Source organism: Canis lupus, chromosome 2 (assembly GCF_003254725.2).
Source record: "Canis lupus dingo isolate Sandy chromosome 2, ASM325472v2, whole genome shotgun sequence".
NCBI lineage: Eukaryota > Metazoa > Chordata > Mammalia > Carnivora > Canidae > Canis > Canis lupus.
In genome coordinates this window covers 72,630,260-72,651,373 of record NC_064244.1, presented here as the reverse complement: position 1 = coordinate 72,651,373, position 21,114 = coordinate 72,630,260, and the positions used below count along the sequence as shown (strand labels likewise).

Genomic DNA, 21,114 nt, shown 5'->3' with positions numbered 1-21,114 from the left:
TGAGTTGTGACTACCTGGTATCTCTCATGAGTATAGGATTCTGTTAATTTTAAGGTATGTGAACTTTCATAAACAGGTTCCTGGCTTCCCCTCTTTCCTTATAAACTCCTGCCTAATAATATAAAACTTCCATAGGGAGCCTCTTGTCCTCTTCTGTAGGGATTTTACCCTAAACTCTTAAGGAATTCCATCTTATAACCTACATACTTGCCCCATAGAGGCTGTTTAAGCCTCATAAGGTAGCACACCTGCAACATGGGAACCTGCCACTTGGTAGATAACGTCTTGAATAGAACACAGGTGTTGAGATGGGACCTATGGCAATGACAACATATAACTATTAAAAAGTTGCTTTTTCAGAAATAAAATGGTAATATTTTAATTACCATCAGAGTCAGCTTTGTAAATAGCCATTTATTTGGGTTCATAGTTTTACAAAGGAGTTCTCTTATACTTTATAGAAGAGTGGTATTATCACATCTAGATTGTTAGGCAGCACAGGCTTTTTTTTTTAGGGAGATGTTTAAACATAGAGTATAAGACTTTAAAATGTAAAGTCCTCACAAAAATAAAATAACAGTTTTTAAAAACCTACCATTGTAGCACCCTGGGTGGCTCAGTCAGTTAGACATCCAACTTGATCTCATGTCACGAGTTCAAGCCCTACATTGGGCTCCACACTGGGCATGGAGCCTACTTCAAAAACAAAAACCCCTACCATCATTCTACTTTCTACTTATTTCTTTATCCTACCTGCCCCCATACACCTGGCCCCAGGAGATTTTGCCTTATCACTCAAAAAGGTGTCCAGAATAACAGTTCCAAGGTTGAGTAGGTAACAGCCAGAGATTAAAACACACATCCATAAGAAGCAACATTCCAGACAGGCATCTGAAAGGGCAAAGAGTGGCTTAACCAACATAATTTCCCTCCAACTGTCTCTTTAGTGAAGGGATAAGTACCTCCCCTAGCTCCTCAGTGCTCATTAGAACAGCCTTGTCCAAGTTTACCAGCAACCTCTTCCTCAGGGAGAGATACAATGCCAACCCATACTTTCTCAACAAGTGGCACCACCTGCTTTATTTACACAAAGAAAATGCTTAGTAATAACCTCATCCCTTGTCTCTCCCACCCCCCAAAATTTCCCTATGGCTCTCTCATTTCTTTTAGAACCAAACCATTTTAAAGACATTTAGATTTGGTGCCTGATAACTTGATTACCTTCAGAGTCCTGGGTAAAGAGCAAATCAGGCTGGAGATTTAACTGAGTGGGCTTCTCCTGGCACTGAGCCCAAGAGCTGTTAAGAAACTGCCCTAAGCCCCGATCCTGGTTGTTAGTTATATCTCGGAAAGGAGCTCTAGACTTGTGGGCAATGACCCGCTGGCCCTGAGAATCCTCAGTGAAAAGCTGACTCCAGGAGTCCTTGTCATTCTTTTCACTGTCCCAGGAAAACACAGAGACGGGATAAGGGCTTTGTTTCCCAGAATCTGTGTCTTCTCCATTCCAGGAATCCCTGTAGTTTTGAAAGAGGATGGGGGTTTGGGTGGTTTCTTTGGCAGACACCTTTTCTAATTTGGTCTTGTCCAATAGCTGAAGGCCCTTGCCCCCAGGTGGTTGAACATGTCTCTGCACATCCTGATAGTTCTTTTTATTAGATCCATGAAGCCATTCCCTTTTCCAGGAAGGGTCTTTCTCTCCTTCCTTTTGGTCCAGCAAGTGAGAATGTTCCAAGTTCTGAGCGAGGGAACAAGAGAATGAGGCTTTATTCTTCCCAGCACAGACTAAGGTATCAGGCTGGGGCAAAGACAGCGCAGTCAAAAATGCAGTTCCCATTCTGTGGTGGCCAGAAGCCTGGAGGGACCGAGAAGAAAGTTCAGCTTCCTGGGTATCTGCAGGGGTTGAAGTGGCTAATGGGGGTGCCATGCAATCATCCTCCAAGCCCTGGATCAGATGATCTAGATGGGTTGCATCTTTCTTAGATTCTTTGTTGGTCTGACTCTCTGTATGAGATGAAACTCTCCTCTGGTCACCACCATTTGTCTTTCCTAGTAAGACAGATGTGAATAATTATTCTGCAGGAAATCTCTACCTTAAGCAGGATTTAGCTGGCTTTTTCTGAAATTAGTATCAGCTACTGTCACTACCTAGCACAGGGGCCTTAGACTTGTCACACACCTTTGTAGCTGATCTTACTTTTTTTATTTTTTTTATTTTTTTTTTTTATTTGAGAGAGAAAAGAGAGAGCATGGTGGGGGGGCGGGGTGGAGAACCAGACTCCCCCACTGGGCAGGGAGCCCCATGTTGGGCTCAATCCCAGGACCCAGAGATCATGACCTGAGCTGAAGGCAAACCAGATGCTTAACTGACTGAGCCACTCAGACATCCCATGATCTTCCTGCTTTCACTTTCTACTTTCTCCAGAATGATCCTTCTAAAACACAGACCTTGTACTGCGCTACTCAAATATACGGATGCTTCTAATGACCTAATAAAGTCAAACATGGTAGGTATACTCAAACCACAGCCTACTTTTCTCAGCTGTGTTTTCATTTATGGGGTCTGATTAACAGGGCACATCAGTTTTGTGTTTTGTTTTTTATTTAATATGGTTTCTGTTAAATAGTGGTCCTGGCCCAATATAGATTCCTGGATATTATCCTTTTTGAGAAGTAAGCACAATACAATTTTTGTAAGGTTACTAAGATCACACTAACCAGCCAACTCTAAAAAACCCTCTATTGACAGTCCAAAGAACATTAGATCCTCCACTCTGCAAACATTGCCTGGGGAAGGGAATAAAGACAATTAGATGCTAAGTCAACTAGCTAGAAAGACAATATTAAGAAACAACTACTAGTGTCCAACCTGTCCACTTTATCAGACATGGAATGGATCCTCTTCTACCTTAAGGATGAATAATAATGTGAATTTCCCACTTCCCCCTCAAATCTAATTACAAGATCTAATTACAAAGCTGAATGATTTCCTTTTTCCCTCTCCAACAAGAATTATCCTACAAAAAGTGTTTTGTGAAAGATTTCTCAACTTTGCCTAAGAATTCAATACATTATAGAATATACTAGAATTCTGAAATTACAAGGGGTGCTTGAGTGGCTTGGTTGGTTACACATCCAACTCTTGATCTCAGGTCTTGATCTTGAGTTGAGAATTCAAGCCCCATATTGGGCTCCATGGTGGACATGGAGCCTATTAAAAAAAACAACAATAACAATCAAAAGTGTCCCTGCAAAAAATCTGCCCTTGTTACTTAAAGCAAAAGGGTGCTTACTTTAAGTTTCTATTTGGGGCAGTGGGAGTAAATTTTGAAGATTTATGCAAAGCAATCCTGGGAATCGCATCAAGAGGTAGAGCTCTTCACTCAAAACCCTCCAACTGGCAGACACCCTAGTCTGTAAGCCCCAGCCTGCTCTGAGGCAGCTCATCCCCTGAAAAGGGACATGTAAAAGAACTGCCAAAGGATGACGAGACACAAGCCAACTTTATGCGAACCTTTCTAAGAAAAAAAAAATCTTTGAACTCTAATTTGAGAAGCATTATACAGAAATACGTTATCAAGTAATCCTATATAGACTGCTCATTATGGCCAATCCAAGACATTTATCTAACTACTAATGGCAGGTCAGCTCCCCTGTACCCCCTAACTCCCCAAGCATACTTTCTCCTCACTGCTCTGTCAGGGAATACAAATATTTAATATTAGACTGAGCACACAGAATTAGAAAATGTTGGTAAAAGCATGTATATATTGTTTTGGAGAAGAGGATGTTCTGTTGTTTGATATCCTCTTCTAATAAGTTAGCTAAGTTTAACTGGTGTCACACTTCTCATAAATTTTCCAGCATGGAAAAATGCACACACTCCCTTTTGCTCCCTGGATATTCCCAGGCGGGTCATCATACCTGGCTGCAAGGTGAAGAAGGAAGCAATGCTGGTCTGCCGAATGCCTGTAGGTGGAATTCTTTGAGTTAAAGAAATCTTAGCCTTTTTCTCTCCAGAAAAGAGTTTTAGCATTTGGGTGCTTGGCTTCATTAAATGTGTCTGAGAAGGGGGAGAAAAAGAATAATAGAACCTGTTAATATCAAAACAACTGCCAAACAGAAGAGATTCAATATACCTGCGACCCTCATGGAACCGCACTAGACCCTTTGGATTCCACTCCTATACTACTCTCTGGGTAGTTTTTGCTGTACATCATCATCTACCATTTCCTGCCACAATGATGATGTTTGTTTTTCTCAGGAAATCACATATTCCAACTATAGCACAATCTTTCTGCTTCCCCACAGAAATAAGTCACGCTGACTAAAGAAACAAGATTTGTTGGAGTGATTCCAGGGATGATACTCTCTTACATTTAAAGAGAACTAATGATTCTACATCTGCATTTGACACATTTTTAGTGGTTTTCAAATAGTCACATATGGTTAAAAGCATGGCTCACACAGCTTGGGTTCCAATCAATCCCAATTCTGCCACTGCTACTTATTGTGTGACCCTCACAAGTTGCTTAATCTAGGTCTCATTCTCAGGTGTGAAACGGGGACAGTAAAGTATCTATCACATAGGGCTTTATGAGGATTTGGTGAGTTAATTCACATAAAAGGTTTATACAGTTCCTGAGATTCAATACTAATTGGTTATTAGGAAGAAGTTATTATTGCTCTTAGGAAGAAGAGCAGAGAAACAACAGTCTTATATACTCATAGCCCATTTATACTTCGTAGTATGAATTCGTACCAGAAAAGGTTTGGGAAGTAAGTTTTGTCGACTATAAATATAACCTAATCTTTATTTAGTGTGATTTGTTTTTATTTCCACTTACTTGTTATGGAATGCCTGAGAAGTAACCCTGAGAACAGGGTAATTTATATTCAATTCAGTTTATGTGAGAGCCAAAGAAGAAATGAGATTTGCCAGTATTCATGCTGCAAGTTGGAGATAGGTCTGAAACTTGAACTCAGATTATTAATTCTAGCCCAAAGTTGATATCATTTTTACATTGGAAATTAAAATGTACCTTAAGTGGATAAAAAAAGAAAAATCCTTGGTATAAAACTCATTCTTTGATTTGCAGTACTTGTGTGGAACTTTTCCCTCAATCATGCAAAACTAGAAAACTGGGTAAAATACATGGAACAACTGGTATTAGACGGTGGACAACAGGAAATGCATTAGATTGTGAGCTCTGAAAGAAGGAAAACAAATGAGGTGAGCCCTATGATGACTCTAGCTTTCTGCCTGGAATCACTTGACAGACCAAAATATACGGACAAAGTACTCAGGCACTGTACTCTGGATTAAATGAATACATTGAGATTGGAATTTGGAGAAACTGAGGTTGCCACTTCTCTCAAGTTGTGAAGTCCATATTCCCTCACCTTGAACTTGGGAAGAATTTTGTGACTGTCCAACCCATAAAGTGTGATTAGAAGTAACATTACACGGTTTCCAAAACTAGGTCATAAAAATGCCATGTACTCTTGTCTTGCTTTCTTGAGATGCTCATTCTTAGAACCTGGCCACCATGCCATGAGGAAGCCCAAGCAGGCACATGAATCTCTAAATTTTATAAGAGACACATCCTAGATATGTGAAACTACAAGGGTATACGAGTAGCTGCGTTCCCCTGCTAGAACCTCCAAACAAGCTCTCAAGGCCAGCAAATATTTTAGCACCTATATGCTAGGTGCTTGGAATATACTAATGAACAAAACAGATTGTTTTTGCCCTGGTAAAGCTTACAGCTTAAGGGAAAAGACAGACTAATAATAGTTATTTAAATGACTACAAGAATACTAGTCCTACAACACAAATACAAAGGATTCTAAGAGAATATTATGAAAAATTATATGCCAATAATCAGGACAACCTCGAAAGAAATGAATAAATTCCTAAAAACAGATAACCTCCCAAAACTGAATCCGAAGAAATAGAAAATTTGAACAAACTAAGAGCAGTAAAACTGAATTGGTAATCAAAAGTTCCCAACAAACAGAAGTCCAGGACGAGACAGCTTCCCAGGTGAATTCTACCAAACACTTAAAAAAAAGAGCTCGTATCTACTCTTCTCAAACTATTACCAAAAACAGAAGAAGGAAATTTCCAAATTCATTCTATGAAGCCAGCATTACCCTGATATCAAAGCCAGATCAAGATATTACAAAAATAGAGAACTACGGGCCAGTATCTCTGATGAAGGCAAAAATCCTCAACAAAATATTAGCAAACCCAATCAACAATACATTTAAAAAAACAATACATTAAAAAAAAAATCACTCACCACAATCAAGTGGGATTTATCCCTGGGATGCAAGGGTGGTTCAATATTCACAAATCAATCGACATATCTATCACATCAATAAGAGGATAAAAACTAAATGATCATTTCAGTAAATGCGAAAAAAGCATTTGACAAAATACATTATCTATTCAAAAACCCTCAACAAAGTAGGTTTAGAGAGAACATACTTCAACAGAATAAATCACAACTGACATCATACTCAATGGTGAAAAAAAATGAGAGCTTTTCCCCTATGGTCAGGAATAAGAGAAAGATGTCCACTCTCACCACTTCTATTCAACATAGTATTGGAAGTCCTAGCCACAGCAATCAGACAAGAAAAATGAATACAAAACATCCAAATTGGCAAGGAAGAAGTAAAACTTTCACTATTTGCAGATGACAAGATACTATATATAGAAAACCCTAAAGACTCCACCAAAAAACTAAAACTGATAAATTAATTCAATAAAGTTAAAGGATACAAAAATCAGTGTACAGAAACCCACTGCATTTCTATATACTAATAATGAAACAGCAGAAAGAGAACTTAAGAAAACAATCCCATTTATAATTGCACCAAAATAAAATATCTAGGAATAAACTTAGCCAAGGAGATGAAAGACATGTACTCTGAAAACTATAAAACTCTAATGAAAGAAATCGAAGACAACACAAGCAAATGAAAAGATATTCTGTGCTCATGGACTGAAAGAACAAATATTGTCAAAATGTCCCTACTACCCAAAGCAATCTATAAATTAAATGCAATCTCTATCAAAATACAAAACAGTATTTTTCCATAGAACTAGAATAAACAATCCTAAAATTTGTACAGAACCACAAAGGAAAAAAAAAAAAAAAAAACCAAAAAAAAACAAAAAAAAAAAGAACCACAAAGGAGGGATCCCTGGGTGGCGCAGCGGTTTGGCGCCTGCCTTTGGCTCGGGGCGCGATCATGGAGGCCTGGGATCGAATCCCACGTCGGGCTCCCTGCGTGGAGCCTGCTTCTCCCTCTGCCTGTGTCTCTGCCTCTCTGTCTCTCTCTGTGTAACTATCATGAATAAATAAATTTAAAAAATCTTAAAAAAAAAAATAAAAAGAACCACAAAGGATTCTGAATAGCCAAAGCAATCTTGAAAAAGAAAAACAGAGCTGAAGTATCAAAATTCCAGATTTCAAATACTACAAAGTTGTAGTAATCAAAACAGTATGAAAAAAAAAAAAAAACAGTATGGTACTGGTATAAAAACAGATACACAGGTCAACTGAACAAAATAGAAAACTCAGAAATAAATATGCCAATTAATCAATAAAAGAGGCAAGACTATGCAATGGGAAGAAGTGTCTTCAATAAATGGTGTTGGGAAAACTAGACAGCTACATTCAGAAGAATGAAACCAGACCACTTAATTATACCATACACACACACACAAAAAAACCCTCAAAATTGATTAAGGACAAGGCACCTTGGTGGGTCAGTCAGTTAAGTGTCTGCCTTCAGCTCAAGTCATGATCCCAGGGTCCAGAAATCAAGATGAGTTGTTGGACTCCCTGCTCTGCAGGGAGTCTGCTTCTCCCTCTGCTCCACGCCTCCCCCCACCCAGCTTGTACTCTCTCTTAGGCTTCTGAGGTTCCATACTCATCTCTTCCCACTTCTCCAAATAGCCCATCCTCCTCAGTCTCTCAAAGAAAACCTTTTCCAGTCAGTCACTATCATGCCTTATCAAGTCACACTAAAAGGATGATATTACCTAATAAGGATGCCCTAAGGAAGACTGTTTAAGAAGTCTGACCAAGAAAAACTGTCAGGATTCCCATCATCTCCAACAACATAAATCAGCTTTGCTGAATGAATAGAAATAAAGCATTCATCCAAAACTTGCCTCAAACTCTCCAAACCTGCGAAACAAATGACACACTAACCTAGTTCAGAACTTCATAAACTCTTGCCCAGTCCTAGACTAATACAATAGTCTCTTAACTGGTCAGGCCCCCACTCAATACCTTTCAATCAGTCCCACACCCACACTAATATCTAGATTAACCTCCCTCTAGCACAACTGAGAGCACACCATCTTGCTCAAAATGTCAGTAGTTTCTCTACTACCTTATAAAGTACTGACTCTCAGACTACACACAACAGTACAATTCCAGTTTACCCTTTTCTCCATTACCAAAACCTCTTCATGTATACTATAGCATAATATCCACATTCCAGTCCCTATTATGGCCTCTACCTTCCTCATTTCTGTGCCTCACACAGAAGGGCCTTTTTCACACACAAGTCTGAAATGCTACATTTACTTCAGCTAAGCCCCAACCATTCCTGATTCGCACAGAGTGATCTCTTCCTTTTCTAAATTTGACATTTATCACTTGGTATTTCAAGACTTATTAACAAAATCCTGGCATCAACATTTGATTCACATACTTTTTATCCTGTCCTCCACAGAACTAGCTTAATACACATAATACTCAACTCAATAAATATTTTAGGAAGAAGGTAGATACACAGGAAGGACACAGTCTGGTTAAAAAACATATGTGTGTGTGTGTGTGTATATATATATATACTCATATTTTCAACATTAACAAAGCTCTCAGGAAACATTAACGCTTTTCCAGTACTCTGATCAAAGTGAAGATGAGCTCCTGTCACTGTAATTGATGTCACACATAAGGTCCAGAGCACAGATGAGATGAGTGGTATACCCACTGAAAATTGAAGGCTTTCTTCCCAAAGTACTCTAACAATACTAAATTTATTGCAAGAATATTCTCTAGAACCGCTTGGCACTGATTTTTCATCCAAACCTAATGAAAACTCAAGAGGAATAGGAGAAAAAAGCAATTCCTTTTAACTATCAGAATTTTTTTTTTTTTTAAGATTGTATTTATTCATGAAAGACATGGAGGGAGAGAGAGAGGCAGAGACATAGGCAGAGAGAGAAGCAGGCTCTATGCAGGGAGCCCGATGTGGGACTTGATCCCGGAACTCCGGGATCACGCCCTGAACCAAAGGCAAATAGATGCTCAATCGCTAAGCCACCCAGGTGTCCCAAATATCACAACTCCTAATCTGGAGACCAGATAGGTCTACATCCATTACCATTTCATTAGTAAGTCTTATAAAAGGGTATTTCTTGCTAATTTTTCTTAAAGGATGTCACACATGTCAAAGATCACGTACAGTGTTTTCAGACATTTGCCATCAGTTTTGCCCTAACAAGATTATGTATTAAAGATCTGTTTAGGGGATCCCTGGGTGGCGCAGCGGTTTGGCGCCTGCCTTTGGCCCAGGGCGCGATCCTGGAGATCCGGGATCGAGTCCCACATCGGGCTTCCGGTGCATGGAGCCTGCTTCTCCCTCTGCCTGTGTCTCTGCCTCTCTCTCTCTCTCTCTGTGACTATCATAAATAAATAAATAAATAAAATTAAAAAAATATTAAAAAAAAATAAATAAATAAAGATCTGTTTAAACCTCCCAATTTTAACTACTCCAATACAGCAATAGCTAAATGTGACCCTCTCAATAGAAAGGTAATGGTCCCATGCAAGAAAGAAGAGCTCACTTACACTGGAAAGTAGAAGCCTCAAATAAAATGCAATGGAATAGAAACCTCTACTCTGGAGCAAATCCCCAAGTACCCCTGGAGGGTGTCAACTTTATGAAAAGTAGTACTGTCTGTGTGTGCACATACACACAATATATAGTTGACCCTTGAACAATGTTAGGGTCACCACCTCCACGCATAGTTGAAAATCCGCATATAACTTCTGACTCCCCAAAACCTTAACTATTAATAGCCTACTGTTGACCAAAAGCCTTGTTGATAACACATATTTCGATAAACACATACTTTGTACATTATATGTATTCTTACAATAAAGCTAGAGAAAATATTAAGAAAATCATAAGGAAGAGAAAATATGTTTACAGTACTTAACTGTATTTACCAGAAAAAATCCACATAAGTGGACCCACGCATTTCAAACTCGTTTTGTTCAAGGCTCAACTATACACACAATTGGCCTATATTATATCTATTCTCTCAATTTCAAAACAAGAGCTATTTTTTACTCTTTCTCTACTAATCGTCTACTTACTCCGGTCCCAATTTCTGGCTCCGAAATGTAAATGGAACTAAAGGAAAAATGCAAAGGTCCTTTTAAAAAGGAGATACTAAGGGATGCAAATAACTGGACTAAAGTCACAGTTTAAAAATGTATTTAAGGGGGGATCCCTGGGTGGCGCAGCAGTTTGGCGCCTGCCTTTGGCCCAGGTGTGATCCTGGAGACCCGGGATCGAATCCCACATCGGGCTCCCGGTGCATGGAGCCTGCTTCTCCCTCTGCCTGTGTCTCAGCCTCTCTCTCTCTCTCTCTCTCTCTGTGTGTGACTATCATAAAAAAAATAAATAAAAAACAAATTTAAAAAATAAATAAATAAATGAATGAATGAATGAATGAATGAATAAAAATGTATTTAAGGGGCACCCGTCTGGCTCAGTCACTGGAGCTTACAACTCTTGCTCTCAGGATTGTGAGTTTAAGTGCTGGGTGTAGAGATTACTTAAAAATAAAATCTTAGGGCAGCCCGGGTGGCTCCGCGGTTTACCGCTGCCTTCAGCCCAGGGATTTATCCTGGAGACCCAGGATCAGGTCCCAGGTCGGGCTCCTTGCATGGAGCCTGCTTCTCCCTCTGCCTGTGTCTCTACCTCTCTGTCTCTCATGAATGAATGAATGAATGAATGAATGAATGAATGAATGAATATCTTTAAAAAAAAAAAAAAAAGAGGGGATCCCTGGGTGGCTCAGTGGTTTGGCGCCTGCCTTTGGCCCGGAGCATGATCCTTGGAGTCCCGGGATCGAGTCCCACGTCGGGCTCCCTGTATGGAGCCTGCTTCTCCCTCTGCTTGTGTCTCTGCCTCTCTCTGTCTCTCATGAATAAATAAATATTTAAAAAAATAAAATTAAATTAAAATTAAAAAAAAGAAACTATTTAATATTGACTATCTTTCCATGTGTGTATCTGAATAGACCTATAACAAGTAAAGAGATTAACAATTTGGAAACTTCCTACAAAGTAAAGTCGACTGTGTACCACCTGAAGAGGCTAAGAATTTTCAAAACCAGCAAGCCTAGGCTCCTTTTTTGTTTACCAGTTTTCATTTAGCTTCTCTCTCTCCTCTGGCACTTTGCTATAACCAGCAAGAAGAAACCAGGTAGCACCTTCAACACTGCCTAGAAATCTCCCTAGCTACATCACATCACCCAGTTCCTTAGGTACATTTTCTACCTTCCACCTTACTACAGCCAACAATAGTTATAGTAATCTTCTGTCACTACATAACAAGGATCCCCTTTCCTCTAGTTTCCAGTAAGATTATCTCACTTTCCTTTAAACTCTCATCCACTGCCTCCTCAAAGACCATCCTAGCTCTAGAAATAGTTTCCTAAAAGATCTTCAAGTGGGGCACCTGGGTGGCTCAGTTGGTTAAGGGGCTGGGCTGCCTTTGGAGCAGGCCATGATCTCAGGGTCCTGGGATCGAGCCCCATATCAGGCTCCCTGCTCAGTGGGGAATCTGCTTTTCCTCCTTCCTCTGCTGCTCCCCTGCTTGTGCTCTCTCACTCGCACTCGCTTTCAAATAAATATATAAAATCTTAGGGCGGAGGGGCTCTTCACACTTTCACTAGCACTTTCTTTAGAGTCCTTCCAGCTGCCATTGCCCCATTCTAAAGCCACTTCCCCATTTTAGGTTTATGTTAGGTAGCACTCCATAGCCAAAACCAAAATCTGTATTAGCTCAACTGCTGCATTAATAAATTGCCACAAAATTTAGCAACTTTAAACAACATTTATTATCTCACAACTTCTATGCATCAGGAACTTTAGAGCAGCCTATCTGCGTGGTTCTGGCAGTCTCATTAGGTTGCATTTAAGGCATCAACCAAGGTGCAATATATACTTTCAAGGTGGCACACTCATTCAATGGTTAGCAAACACAGTAAGGTTCCTCACCACATGAATGTCTCCATAGAGCTGCTTGCATGTCTGCACAACAGGACAGCTGACTTCCCCTAAAGAGAGAATGAGGCTAAAGCTGCAATGCTGTTTATGACCTAACCTTGGAATTCTAAGATTAACACTTCATCACATTCTATTCATTAGAGTCACTAAATGCTAAGAACGGCCCACACTCCTGGGGATGGGGAGACTTAGCATCCATCTTTTAAAGAGAGGTGTAGCAACAAATTTGTGGACATATTTTAAAACCACCACCCCTCCACCCATAATAAAATGTTCCTCTAAACACACAGAACTTCCTTATGCCTCTAAAGGCACTTATAGTCTAAGAGTTATTTGGGTACCTATCATATCCCATGCTGCCAGAGTTAGAACTATCTTATTCATTATTCACCTTTTTATCATTTGAAGACACCTTACACATTATGAAAAAAACCACACTGGACCAAGCTACACTTACTCTGATGTGATCTGAAGCAAATCTACGAACTTCAATTTCTCCATCTGCAAAATTGAGCTAATCTCACCTCCCTCACAAAGCTACTGAGAAAGTTAAGTGAATAATAAATGTAAAAAGTTTTATAAACCATAAGCCACTAAAGATCATACTGATGAACATTTGTTAAGTTACATTTACAGACCCTTATATCAGTCTTACAGTACTGATCCTAACAGGATCCTAAACTAAATTGCATTACAAACTGAAAAAGAAATAGAAATTATTTTTGAGTTATAATGATATTTTAAATATAATTTTGTTGCTAAGTACACACTTTTTTTTTCAAGATTTATTTATTTGAGGGAGGGGGCAGAGGGAGAGAGAAAGAATCTCAAGCAGACTGCTGAGCAAGGAGTCCAATGTGGGGCTTGATCTCACAACCCTGAGATCATGACCTGAGCCGAAACCAAGAGGCCCAACCAACTGAACCACCCAAGTACCCATGTTAAGTACATGCTTTAACTGCCATTTTACTAGAGGTCTTTTCCAGTCCATCTTTGCTCTAAAAAGCTCTAAGTCCTCCCACTTATCTTCTCATCAGAGTGAGAAAGACAGAATAAGCAACTATGACCACATTTAAAAGGTTTTCTGAAAGCAAAGCTCAGTTGGACTAATTCATTCACTCATTCAATAAATTTGTACTGAGTACCTACCATGTGCCACTGTTTGAAGGCCTGCCTAATGGAACTTTCATTCCAGTAGGGGAACACCATAAATGAACAAGTAAATATACAGTCTGTAGTACACCTGATAGTAAAAGGGCTATGGAGAAAAATAAAGCAAGACTAAGGTGTTAGGGACTATAGGGGGTAGGGGATAAAAGAAAGGCTATTTTATGGTGGTTAAGAAATGGACTCAGTGATAAGTTCACATCTGAACAAATGAAAGAGCAGAGCCATGTGGCAATTTTAATCCCTATGTATTAGAAGGTGTACAAAGGTCCCTGCAGAAGTGTACTTGGCTTAAAGACTAGCAAGAAGGCCAGTATGACAAGAGCAGAGTGAGGGAGAGAGAAGAGTAGTAGATGAGGTCTAAAATGTATGACAGGGCCAACATACATGGGCAAATTGTGCCTTGCAGGCCTCAGAGATTCTGTTTTTTTACCAGAAGATAGGAAACCACTAGACAGTTTTAAAGTTAACAGTGAGCAAAGGGTCACTCTCATTCTGGGTCAGGCAACAGTGGCAGAAGAAGTAGGAAATTATGAGATTCTGAACACATGTGAAGGCATAGTCCAAAATGCTGATGGACTGAATGTTGGTGAAGGTGCAGAATGTCACGGTGGCATTCATTATTCTGCCAAGGCTATCAGAAACCATTCATGACTCAGCCAAGATTTCTGTTATCTTCTTATTTCTGTCCCCTTCTTAGTTAGTCCCACTTCTCTGCTACATATATTTCAAGGGTTAGAAACTAAATTGCATTACAAGTGAAAACAAAATAGAAATTATTTTTGAGTTATAATGATATTTTAGGGCAGCCTGGGTGGTTCAGTGGCTTAGCACCACCTTCAGTCCCGGGTGTGGTCCTGGAGACCCAGGATCGAGTCCCACGTCAGGCTCTCTGCATGGAATGGAGCCTGCTTCTTCCTCTGCCTGTGTCTGTGCCTCTGTGTGTGTGTGTGTGTGCCTCTCATGAATAAATAAATAAAATTAAATAAATAAATATAATACAATACAATACACCTGGGAGACAGCAAACATACAAAACACATACTAAACCTTTTTACCTCTTTATTGTGTAGAAAAACATCTCAGAAATATTTCTCAATGTTTTAAAAGAGGTAGCAAAGTTAAAATACAAAATTTGAAAATCATTTAAACTAAAATGGCCTTTTTAAAAACTCATACTAAAACTCATGTCTCACATGGGAAGTTCTCCATCATATATTTAGTGAAAGGTGAATAATACAATATGCTCGAGATAATCTCATCTATGGGGGAAATAAATATATTTATACACATAGAAAATGTCTCAAAGCATACCAAATTGTTAAAAGTAGCTACTACCAGTGAAGCCTTCTGTTTTTTTACTTAGTATAATTCTATACTGATTTTTTTTTTTAAACAAACATATATTTCTCTCCTACTAAAAAAGCTGAAATGAAAATAAATAGAGTATCCTCCATACCAAGGCCTAGGTAATGAGGCCAAGCTTGCCATGCCTCTGTGGTACCAAGAGAGAAGCAAACTCACTCAAACATAAGCATCTATTTTCCAGCTAGACTACGAACCACCTCATTACTCACCTCAAAATAGCACAGTTCTATTTAGGATCAAGTGGGAAGGGGCATATTTTCTAAAACACTGGCCACTAGCAACTGCCTATTAATGACTAACATTAAAACTCAAAACATATGTGTGCCTACTTGATACCTACTTTAGGAAAAGGCAGGTTTCTACATTCTGTGAAAGAGAGTCTTCAGTATTCTGATCTGGGCTGAATGCCTTAAAAAGTTAACCAATTTTTAACAAAGTTAAAAAAAATTTTTTAAGATTTATTTATTCATTTTAGAGAAAGCATGAGTGGGAGGAGCAGAGGGAGAGGGAGATAGAATCTCAAGCAGATACCACTGGGAGCGAGGGGCACCTGGGTGGCTCAGTCAGTTAATCATCTTTGACTCAGGTTATGATCCTGGGGTCTTAAGATGGAGCCCTGAAATAGTCTCCTTGCTGGGGGAGGGGGGGTGCTGTTTCTCCCTCTGCCCCTCTCCCCAACTTGTGTTCTCTCTCCCTCTTCAATTAATAAAATCTTAAAAAAAAAAAAAAAGCAAGAAAAAGAGTTCTTTGTGGATGCATATGAAATGATACATAAGAACCAATAAGTGAGAAAAAGCAAGTTGCAGAACAATGTAGAAAATGCTACTATTTATAAGAATAGATACTGTTTGCTTGTACATAACTATCCTTGGAAGAATGCCCAAGAAAGTTGTGGCCTCTGAGATGGGCCAAGGAAGGTTAAAAGCATCAGGGAGGGCAGCCCGGGTAGTTCAGCGGTTTGGTGCCACCTTCAGTCCAGGGCCTGATCCTGGAGACTGGGGATCGTGTCCCGCATCAGGGTCCCTGGGTGAAGCCTGCTTCTCCCTCTGCCTGTGTCTCTGCCTCTCTCTCTTTCTCTCTGTCTCTCATGAATAAATAAAATCTTTAAAATAAATAAAAGCATTAGGGAGATATTTTGCTGCCTATCACTGACATACATTTTAAATTATGTACCAGATGAATGTATCTACCCCAAAACATTTTTAAGTAAAAAAAAATAAAAAATAAAAAATAAAAAAATTGGGGGACACCCGCATAGCTCAGTCGGTTAATGGCTGGCTGCCTTTGGCTCAGGTCATGATCCCAATGTCCTGGGATAGAGCCCCACAATGGGCTCCTTGCTGTGGGCAGTGATGGGCCTGCTTTCCCCCTCTCTCTGCCCTCTCCTTGCTTATGTTTGCTCTGTCAAATAAAAACATAATTTTTTTTTTAAAGGAACAGGTGGTTCATTTGCTTTTTCCCAAAAAATGACTTTAGTTGTAAGATGCTTTTTAATAGCCCTCAATTACTTTGTGCAGGAGGTTGTAGCCACTGTAGGAGAGCAAAATTTTCCACCCCAAAATGTGTCTGTTTGGCATATGTATTATTTTAGGCTGATCATTTTTTTAAAATATTTTATTTATTTATTAGAAACAGAGAGAGAGCACGGCAGAGACACAGGCAGAGGGAGAAGCAAACTCCATGCAGGGAGCCTGACGTGGGACTCGATTCCAGTCCTCCAGGATCACGCCTTGGGCTGAAGGCGGCACTAAACCGCTAAGCCATTGGGGTTGCCCTAGGCTGATCATTTTTAAGGAACACAAGGCTCAAGAACAACTGGTGACTTTCCCCCAACTACCTAAAAAAATTTAGAGGATCTGTTTCAGGAAGGGAGCTACCACCACCGACAGCTATGCAACTAGGGTTGCATTTCTCTACATTAATAATGAGCTATCAAAAAGAAAAATTAACGGGAACCCTGGGTGGCGTAGCGGTTTAGCGCCTGCCTTTGGCCCAGGGCGCGATCTTGGAGCCCCGGGATCGAATCCCACGTCGGGCTCCCGGTGCATGGAGCCTGCTTCTCCCTCTGCCTGTGTCTCTGCCTCTCTCTCTCTCTCTGTGTGACTATCATAAATAAATTAAAAAAAAATAAATCTCTTTACATAAAACAGTATTTAAAAAAAAGAAAAAAGAAAAATTAAGAATTTAATTTATTAAAGAATAATCCCATTTACAGCTGCATCAAAAAGAATAAAAGAAAAATTAAGAAAATAATCCCATTTACAGCTGCATCAAAAAGAATAAAATACCTAGTAATGAAAGAGGTGAAAGACCTTTCCTATAAAGACTGTAGGAAATGGATGAAAGAAATTGAAGATGATACAAATAAATGGGAAGATACTTTGTGCTCATGGACTGGAAGAATTAATATAGTTAAAACATCCATACTAGCCAAAGCAATCTACAAATTCAGTACAGTCCATCAAAATACCATTTTTTGCAAAACTAGAACAAAATTATCCTAAAATTTGTATGGAACCCCATATAGGCAAAGCAATGTTGAGAAAGATCAAAGCTTTACGTAAGTATCATGCTCCCTGATTTGGAACTATACTTATACAAAGCAATAATAATCAAAACAGTATGGTACTAACACAAAGACAGACTCATACATAAATAGAACAGAACTGAGGGCCCATAAATGAACCCACACATATATGGTCAATTAATCTACTACAAAGGAGGCAAGAATATACAATGGGGAAGACAGTCTTGTCTCTTCAATAAATGATTCTGGGAAAACTGGACAAACTACATGCAAAAGAATGAAACTATCTTATACCATATATAAAAATAAATTCAAAATGGATTAAAGACTTGAATGTTAAAACCTGAAGCCATAAAACTCTTAGAAGATAGAAGATGGGCAGTAAGCTCTTTGACATCAGTCTTAGCAGTATTTCTTTGAATCAATCTCCTCAGGCAAGGGCAACAAAAGTTAAAATAACAAATAGGATTACATTAAACATTTGGGGAATATAAATAATAGTGAAAGGGAATATAAGGGAAGGGAGAAGAAATGTGTGGGAAATATCAGAAAGGGAGACAGAATGTAAAGACTGCTAACTCTGGGAAACGAACTAGGGGTGGTAGAAGGGGAGGAGGGCGGGGGGTGGGAGTGAATCGGTGACGGGCACTGGGGGTTATTCTGTATGTTAGTAAATTGAACACCAATAAAAAATAAATTTAAAAAAAAAAGGATTAAACTAAAAACTTTTTGCAGAGCAAAGGAAACCATCAACAAAACAGAAAGACAACCTATTGAATGGGAGAAGATATTTGAAAATCACACATCTGATAAAGGGTTAACATCCAAAATATATAAATATAAAAAAAAAATTTAAAAATGGGCAGAGGACTTGACTTATTTCCAGAGACAACACCCAGATGGCCAACTCAGACATGAAAAGGTGCTCAACATCACTATCCATCAGGAAAATGCAAATCAAAGCCACAATGAGATATTACCCCACACCTTTTAGAATGGCTATCAACAAAAAGACAAAAATAACAAGTGTTGGAGAGGATGTGGAGAAAAGGGAACCCTCATGAACTAGCTGGGAAATGTAAATTGGTGCAACTATGGAAAACAATATGGAAGATCCTCAAAAAATTAAAAATACCATATGATCCAGTAATTCCACTTCCGGATATTTATCTGAAGAGAATGAAAACACCAAATGGAAGAGATATATATGCCCCTATTTACAAGAGGCAAGATATGGACACGACCCAAGTGTCCATCAATAGAGGGACGGGTAAAGAAGATGTGGTAAATATATCCAGTGAAATATTACACAGCCATAAAGCACGAAGTCTTGCCATTCTTGACGGCATGGATGCACCTAGTAGGTATTAGGCTAAGTGAGATAAGTCATTCGGAAAAAGACAATGTATGACATCACCTGTATGTGGAAAATCTAAATAACAAATCGAAACAGAAACAGACTCTCAGGTATAGGAAACAAACTGTTGGGGGCGGGGGGAGGGGCTGGGGAGGAGAAGAAACAGGTGAAGAGGATTAAGAGGCACAAACTTCCAGTTAGAAAATAAATCATGGGTAAAGACTCCTAACTCTGGGAAACGAACTAGGGGTGGTGGGAGGGGAGGAGGGCGGGGGGTGGGGGTGAGTGGGTGACGGGCACTGAGGGGGACACTTGACGGGATGAGCACTGGGTGTTATTCTGTATGTTGGTAAATTGAACACCAATAAAAAATTAATTTATTAAAAAAAAAAAAGAAAAGAAGTCATGGGGAGGCTAAGTACCGCCTAGGGAATATAGTCAATAATATTACCGTAACTTTGTATGGTGACCATGGCAACCACAGTGGATCATTTCTTAATGTTTAAAAATATCAAATCACTATGACGTAAGACTGAAATTAACAAGATACCGAATGTCCAGTATTGTCCGTTAAAAAACAAACAAAAACAACATGTCCTCAGGGCAAATTCTTTCTCCGTCCTCTCCCCACACCCGGGAGCCTAGTGTCCCGTCTCATCCTCACCCGGCCACAGCGCGCCGGCCTTCCGCCCCCGGGCCTCTCCGCTCTTCCCAAACCCCATTTCTCACCCCTCTGCAAGCTCCAGCCCCCCTCGCCTCAGAATTCCCCACGCCGCTCCTTTCTCCCCCGCGACCGGACCTCCAGCACCGGCCTTCTCACGCCTCCAGGCCCCAACCCCTCCGGCGACACCCTCTCACGCCCGCGGCCCACCTGCACTCTCCGCCTCTTCAGGGCCGCCGCGTCCAGCCACACGCCACAGGCCTCCTCCTCGGGGCCCCTCCGCCTCATGGCCGCTGCCGCGTCCCGGCCGACAGCTCCCCGGCTCCCGCTCCCGCCGCCTCACAGAAGGGCTGTAACGGCCTCCGCCGACGTTCGGATCTCGCGCCAACGCCGGGGGCGGGGCTACGCGGCGGCCCGCGACGCAGGCCCCGCCCCCGGCCCCGCCCCCGCCCCGCCCCCTGTCTCCGCGCCCCGCCCCACGCGCTCGGCTCCTCCGGGGAGCACCTTTCGTGTCCCCAGGTCTTCACGTTCCCAGAGGTTCCGGAGTTACTTACCGCGCCGAGGCTGTGTGAACGTGCTCGCGGCGATGCACAAGGAACATGCATTTCTTTTCGCTAAGTTAGTTGCACTTTCTTGTAAACAGAACTACCCCGGGCTCAGGGTTTTCCAGTCTCGCGGCTGCATCCTTACAGCCATCCCAAAAGGGCGGAGCCAGGGTCACCAGCACTAACCGTGCACTGGAGTTCGTGAATTACTTTTGAAATTCAAAAACAAAAAAAACAAAAACAAAAAAACCAAAGCATGCCTATAAAACATACAAAGGAGAGGATTTAGAAACCATTACAAAAGGGGCACCTGGGTGGCTCAGCCAGTTAAGTGCCTGCCTTCTGTGAGGGGGTGGTGTCTGTCAGGATCTCAAGGTCCTGGGATCAAGCCCCACATTCTCCTCTCTCTGCTCAGTGGGGAGTCTGCTTCTCCCTCTCCCGCTCCCCCTGCTTGTGCTCTCTCACTCTGTTAAATAAAATCTTCTTTAAAAAATAAAAAATAAGAGATGCCTGGGTGGCTCAGCGCCTTCGGCTCAGGACATGATCCCGGAGTGCCACCTGGAGTCCCACATCCATCTCCCTGCACGGAGCCCGCTTCTCCCTCTGCCTATGTCTCTCTCTCTCTCTCTCTGTATGTCTCTCATGAATAAATTTTAAAGATCTTTAAAATAAATAATAATAGGTTAAAATGAAAACTAAAAATCTGGAGTCCCAGGCCTGTCAGCTTCCAGAACTATCTCCCAGTCCTGCTTTCACACCTTAAGAGTGACCTTGGATTTTAAAGATCAAGTGAGGTAACTTTGTGAAAGCACTTTGCAGACTGTGAAAGCTCCTCAGAAATGCAGAAGTGCTGGCATCCCACTCATCCTTCCATCCCTAGCCACAGTCCCCATTGATGTTCTTTACATATGTATATAAACTATATATGCAAACAGAATATTTTTTAAAGATTTTTTTTATTTTAGAGAAAGGGGGACGGTGTTGGAGAGTCTCAAGCAGATGCCCCTCTGAGTGCGGAGCCCCACATCGTGCTGGAGCTCACAACCCTGAGATCATGACCTGAGCTGAAATCAAGAGTCCAACGCACTCAACCAACTGAGCCACCCAGGCGCCTCTATAAACAGGATATTTTAGCAGTAGAGTGATATTTCTTA

General features: G+C 40.6%; 1 protein-coding gene across 2 annotated transcripts; it reads right to left on the bottom strand.

Annotated features, from left to right (window-relative positions):
• Nucleotides 1-399: 399 nt before the first annotated feature.
• Nucleotides 400-19,785, bottom strand: LOC112660499 (aurora kinase A and ninein interacting protein). 2 transcript variants are annotated; one of them, XM_025448039.3, is made up of 3 exons: nucleotides 19,626-19,785; nucleotides 3,922-4,060; nucleotides 400-2,046 (listed from the first exon to the last, which is right to left on the bottom strand). In XM_025448039.3, exons 1-3 carry the CDS (start codon nucleotides 19,701-19,703, stop codon nucleotides 1,193-1,195), a joined length of 1,071 nt encoding a protein of 356 aa, XP_025303824.1. In that variant the 5' UTR covers nucleotides 19,704-19,785; the 3' UTR covers nucleotides 400-1,192. The 2 variants fall into 2 exon arrangements, with proteins under 2 accessions (XP_025303824.1, XP_035569911.1); XM_035714018.2 differs by lacking the exon at nucleotides 19,626-19,785 and adding an exon at nucleotides 4,845-4,868.
• Nucleotides 19,786-21,114: the final 1,329 nt, after the last annotated feature.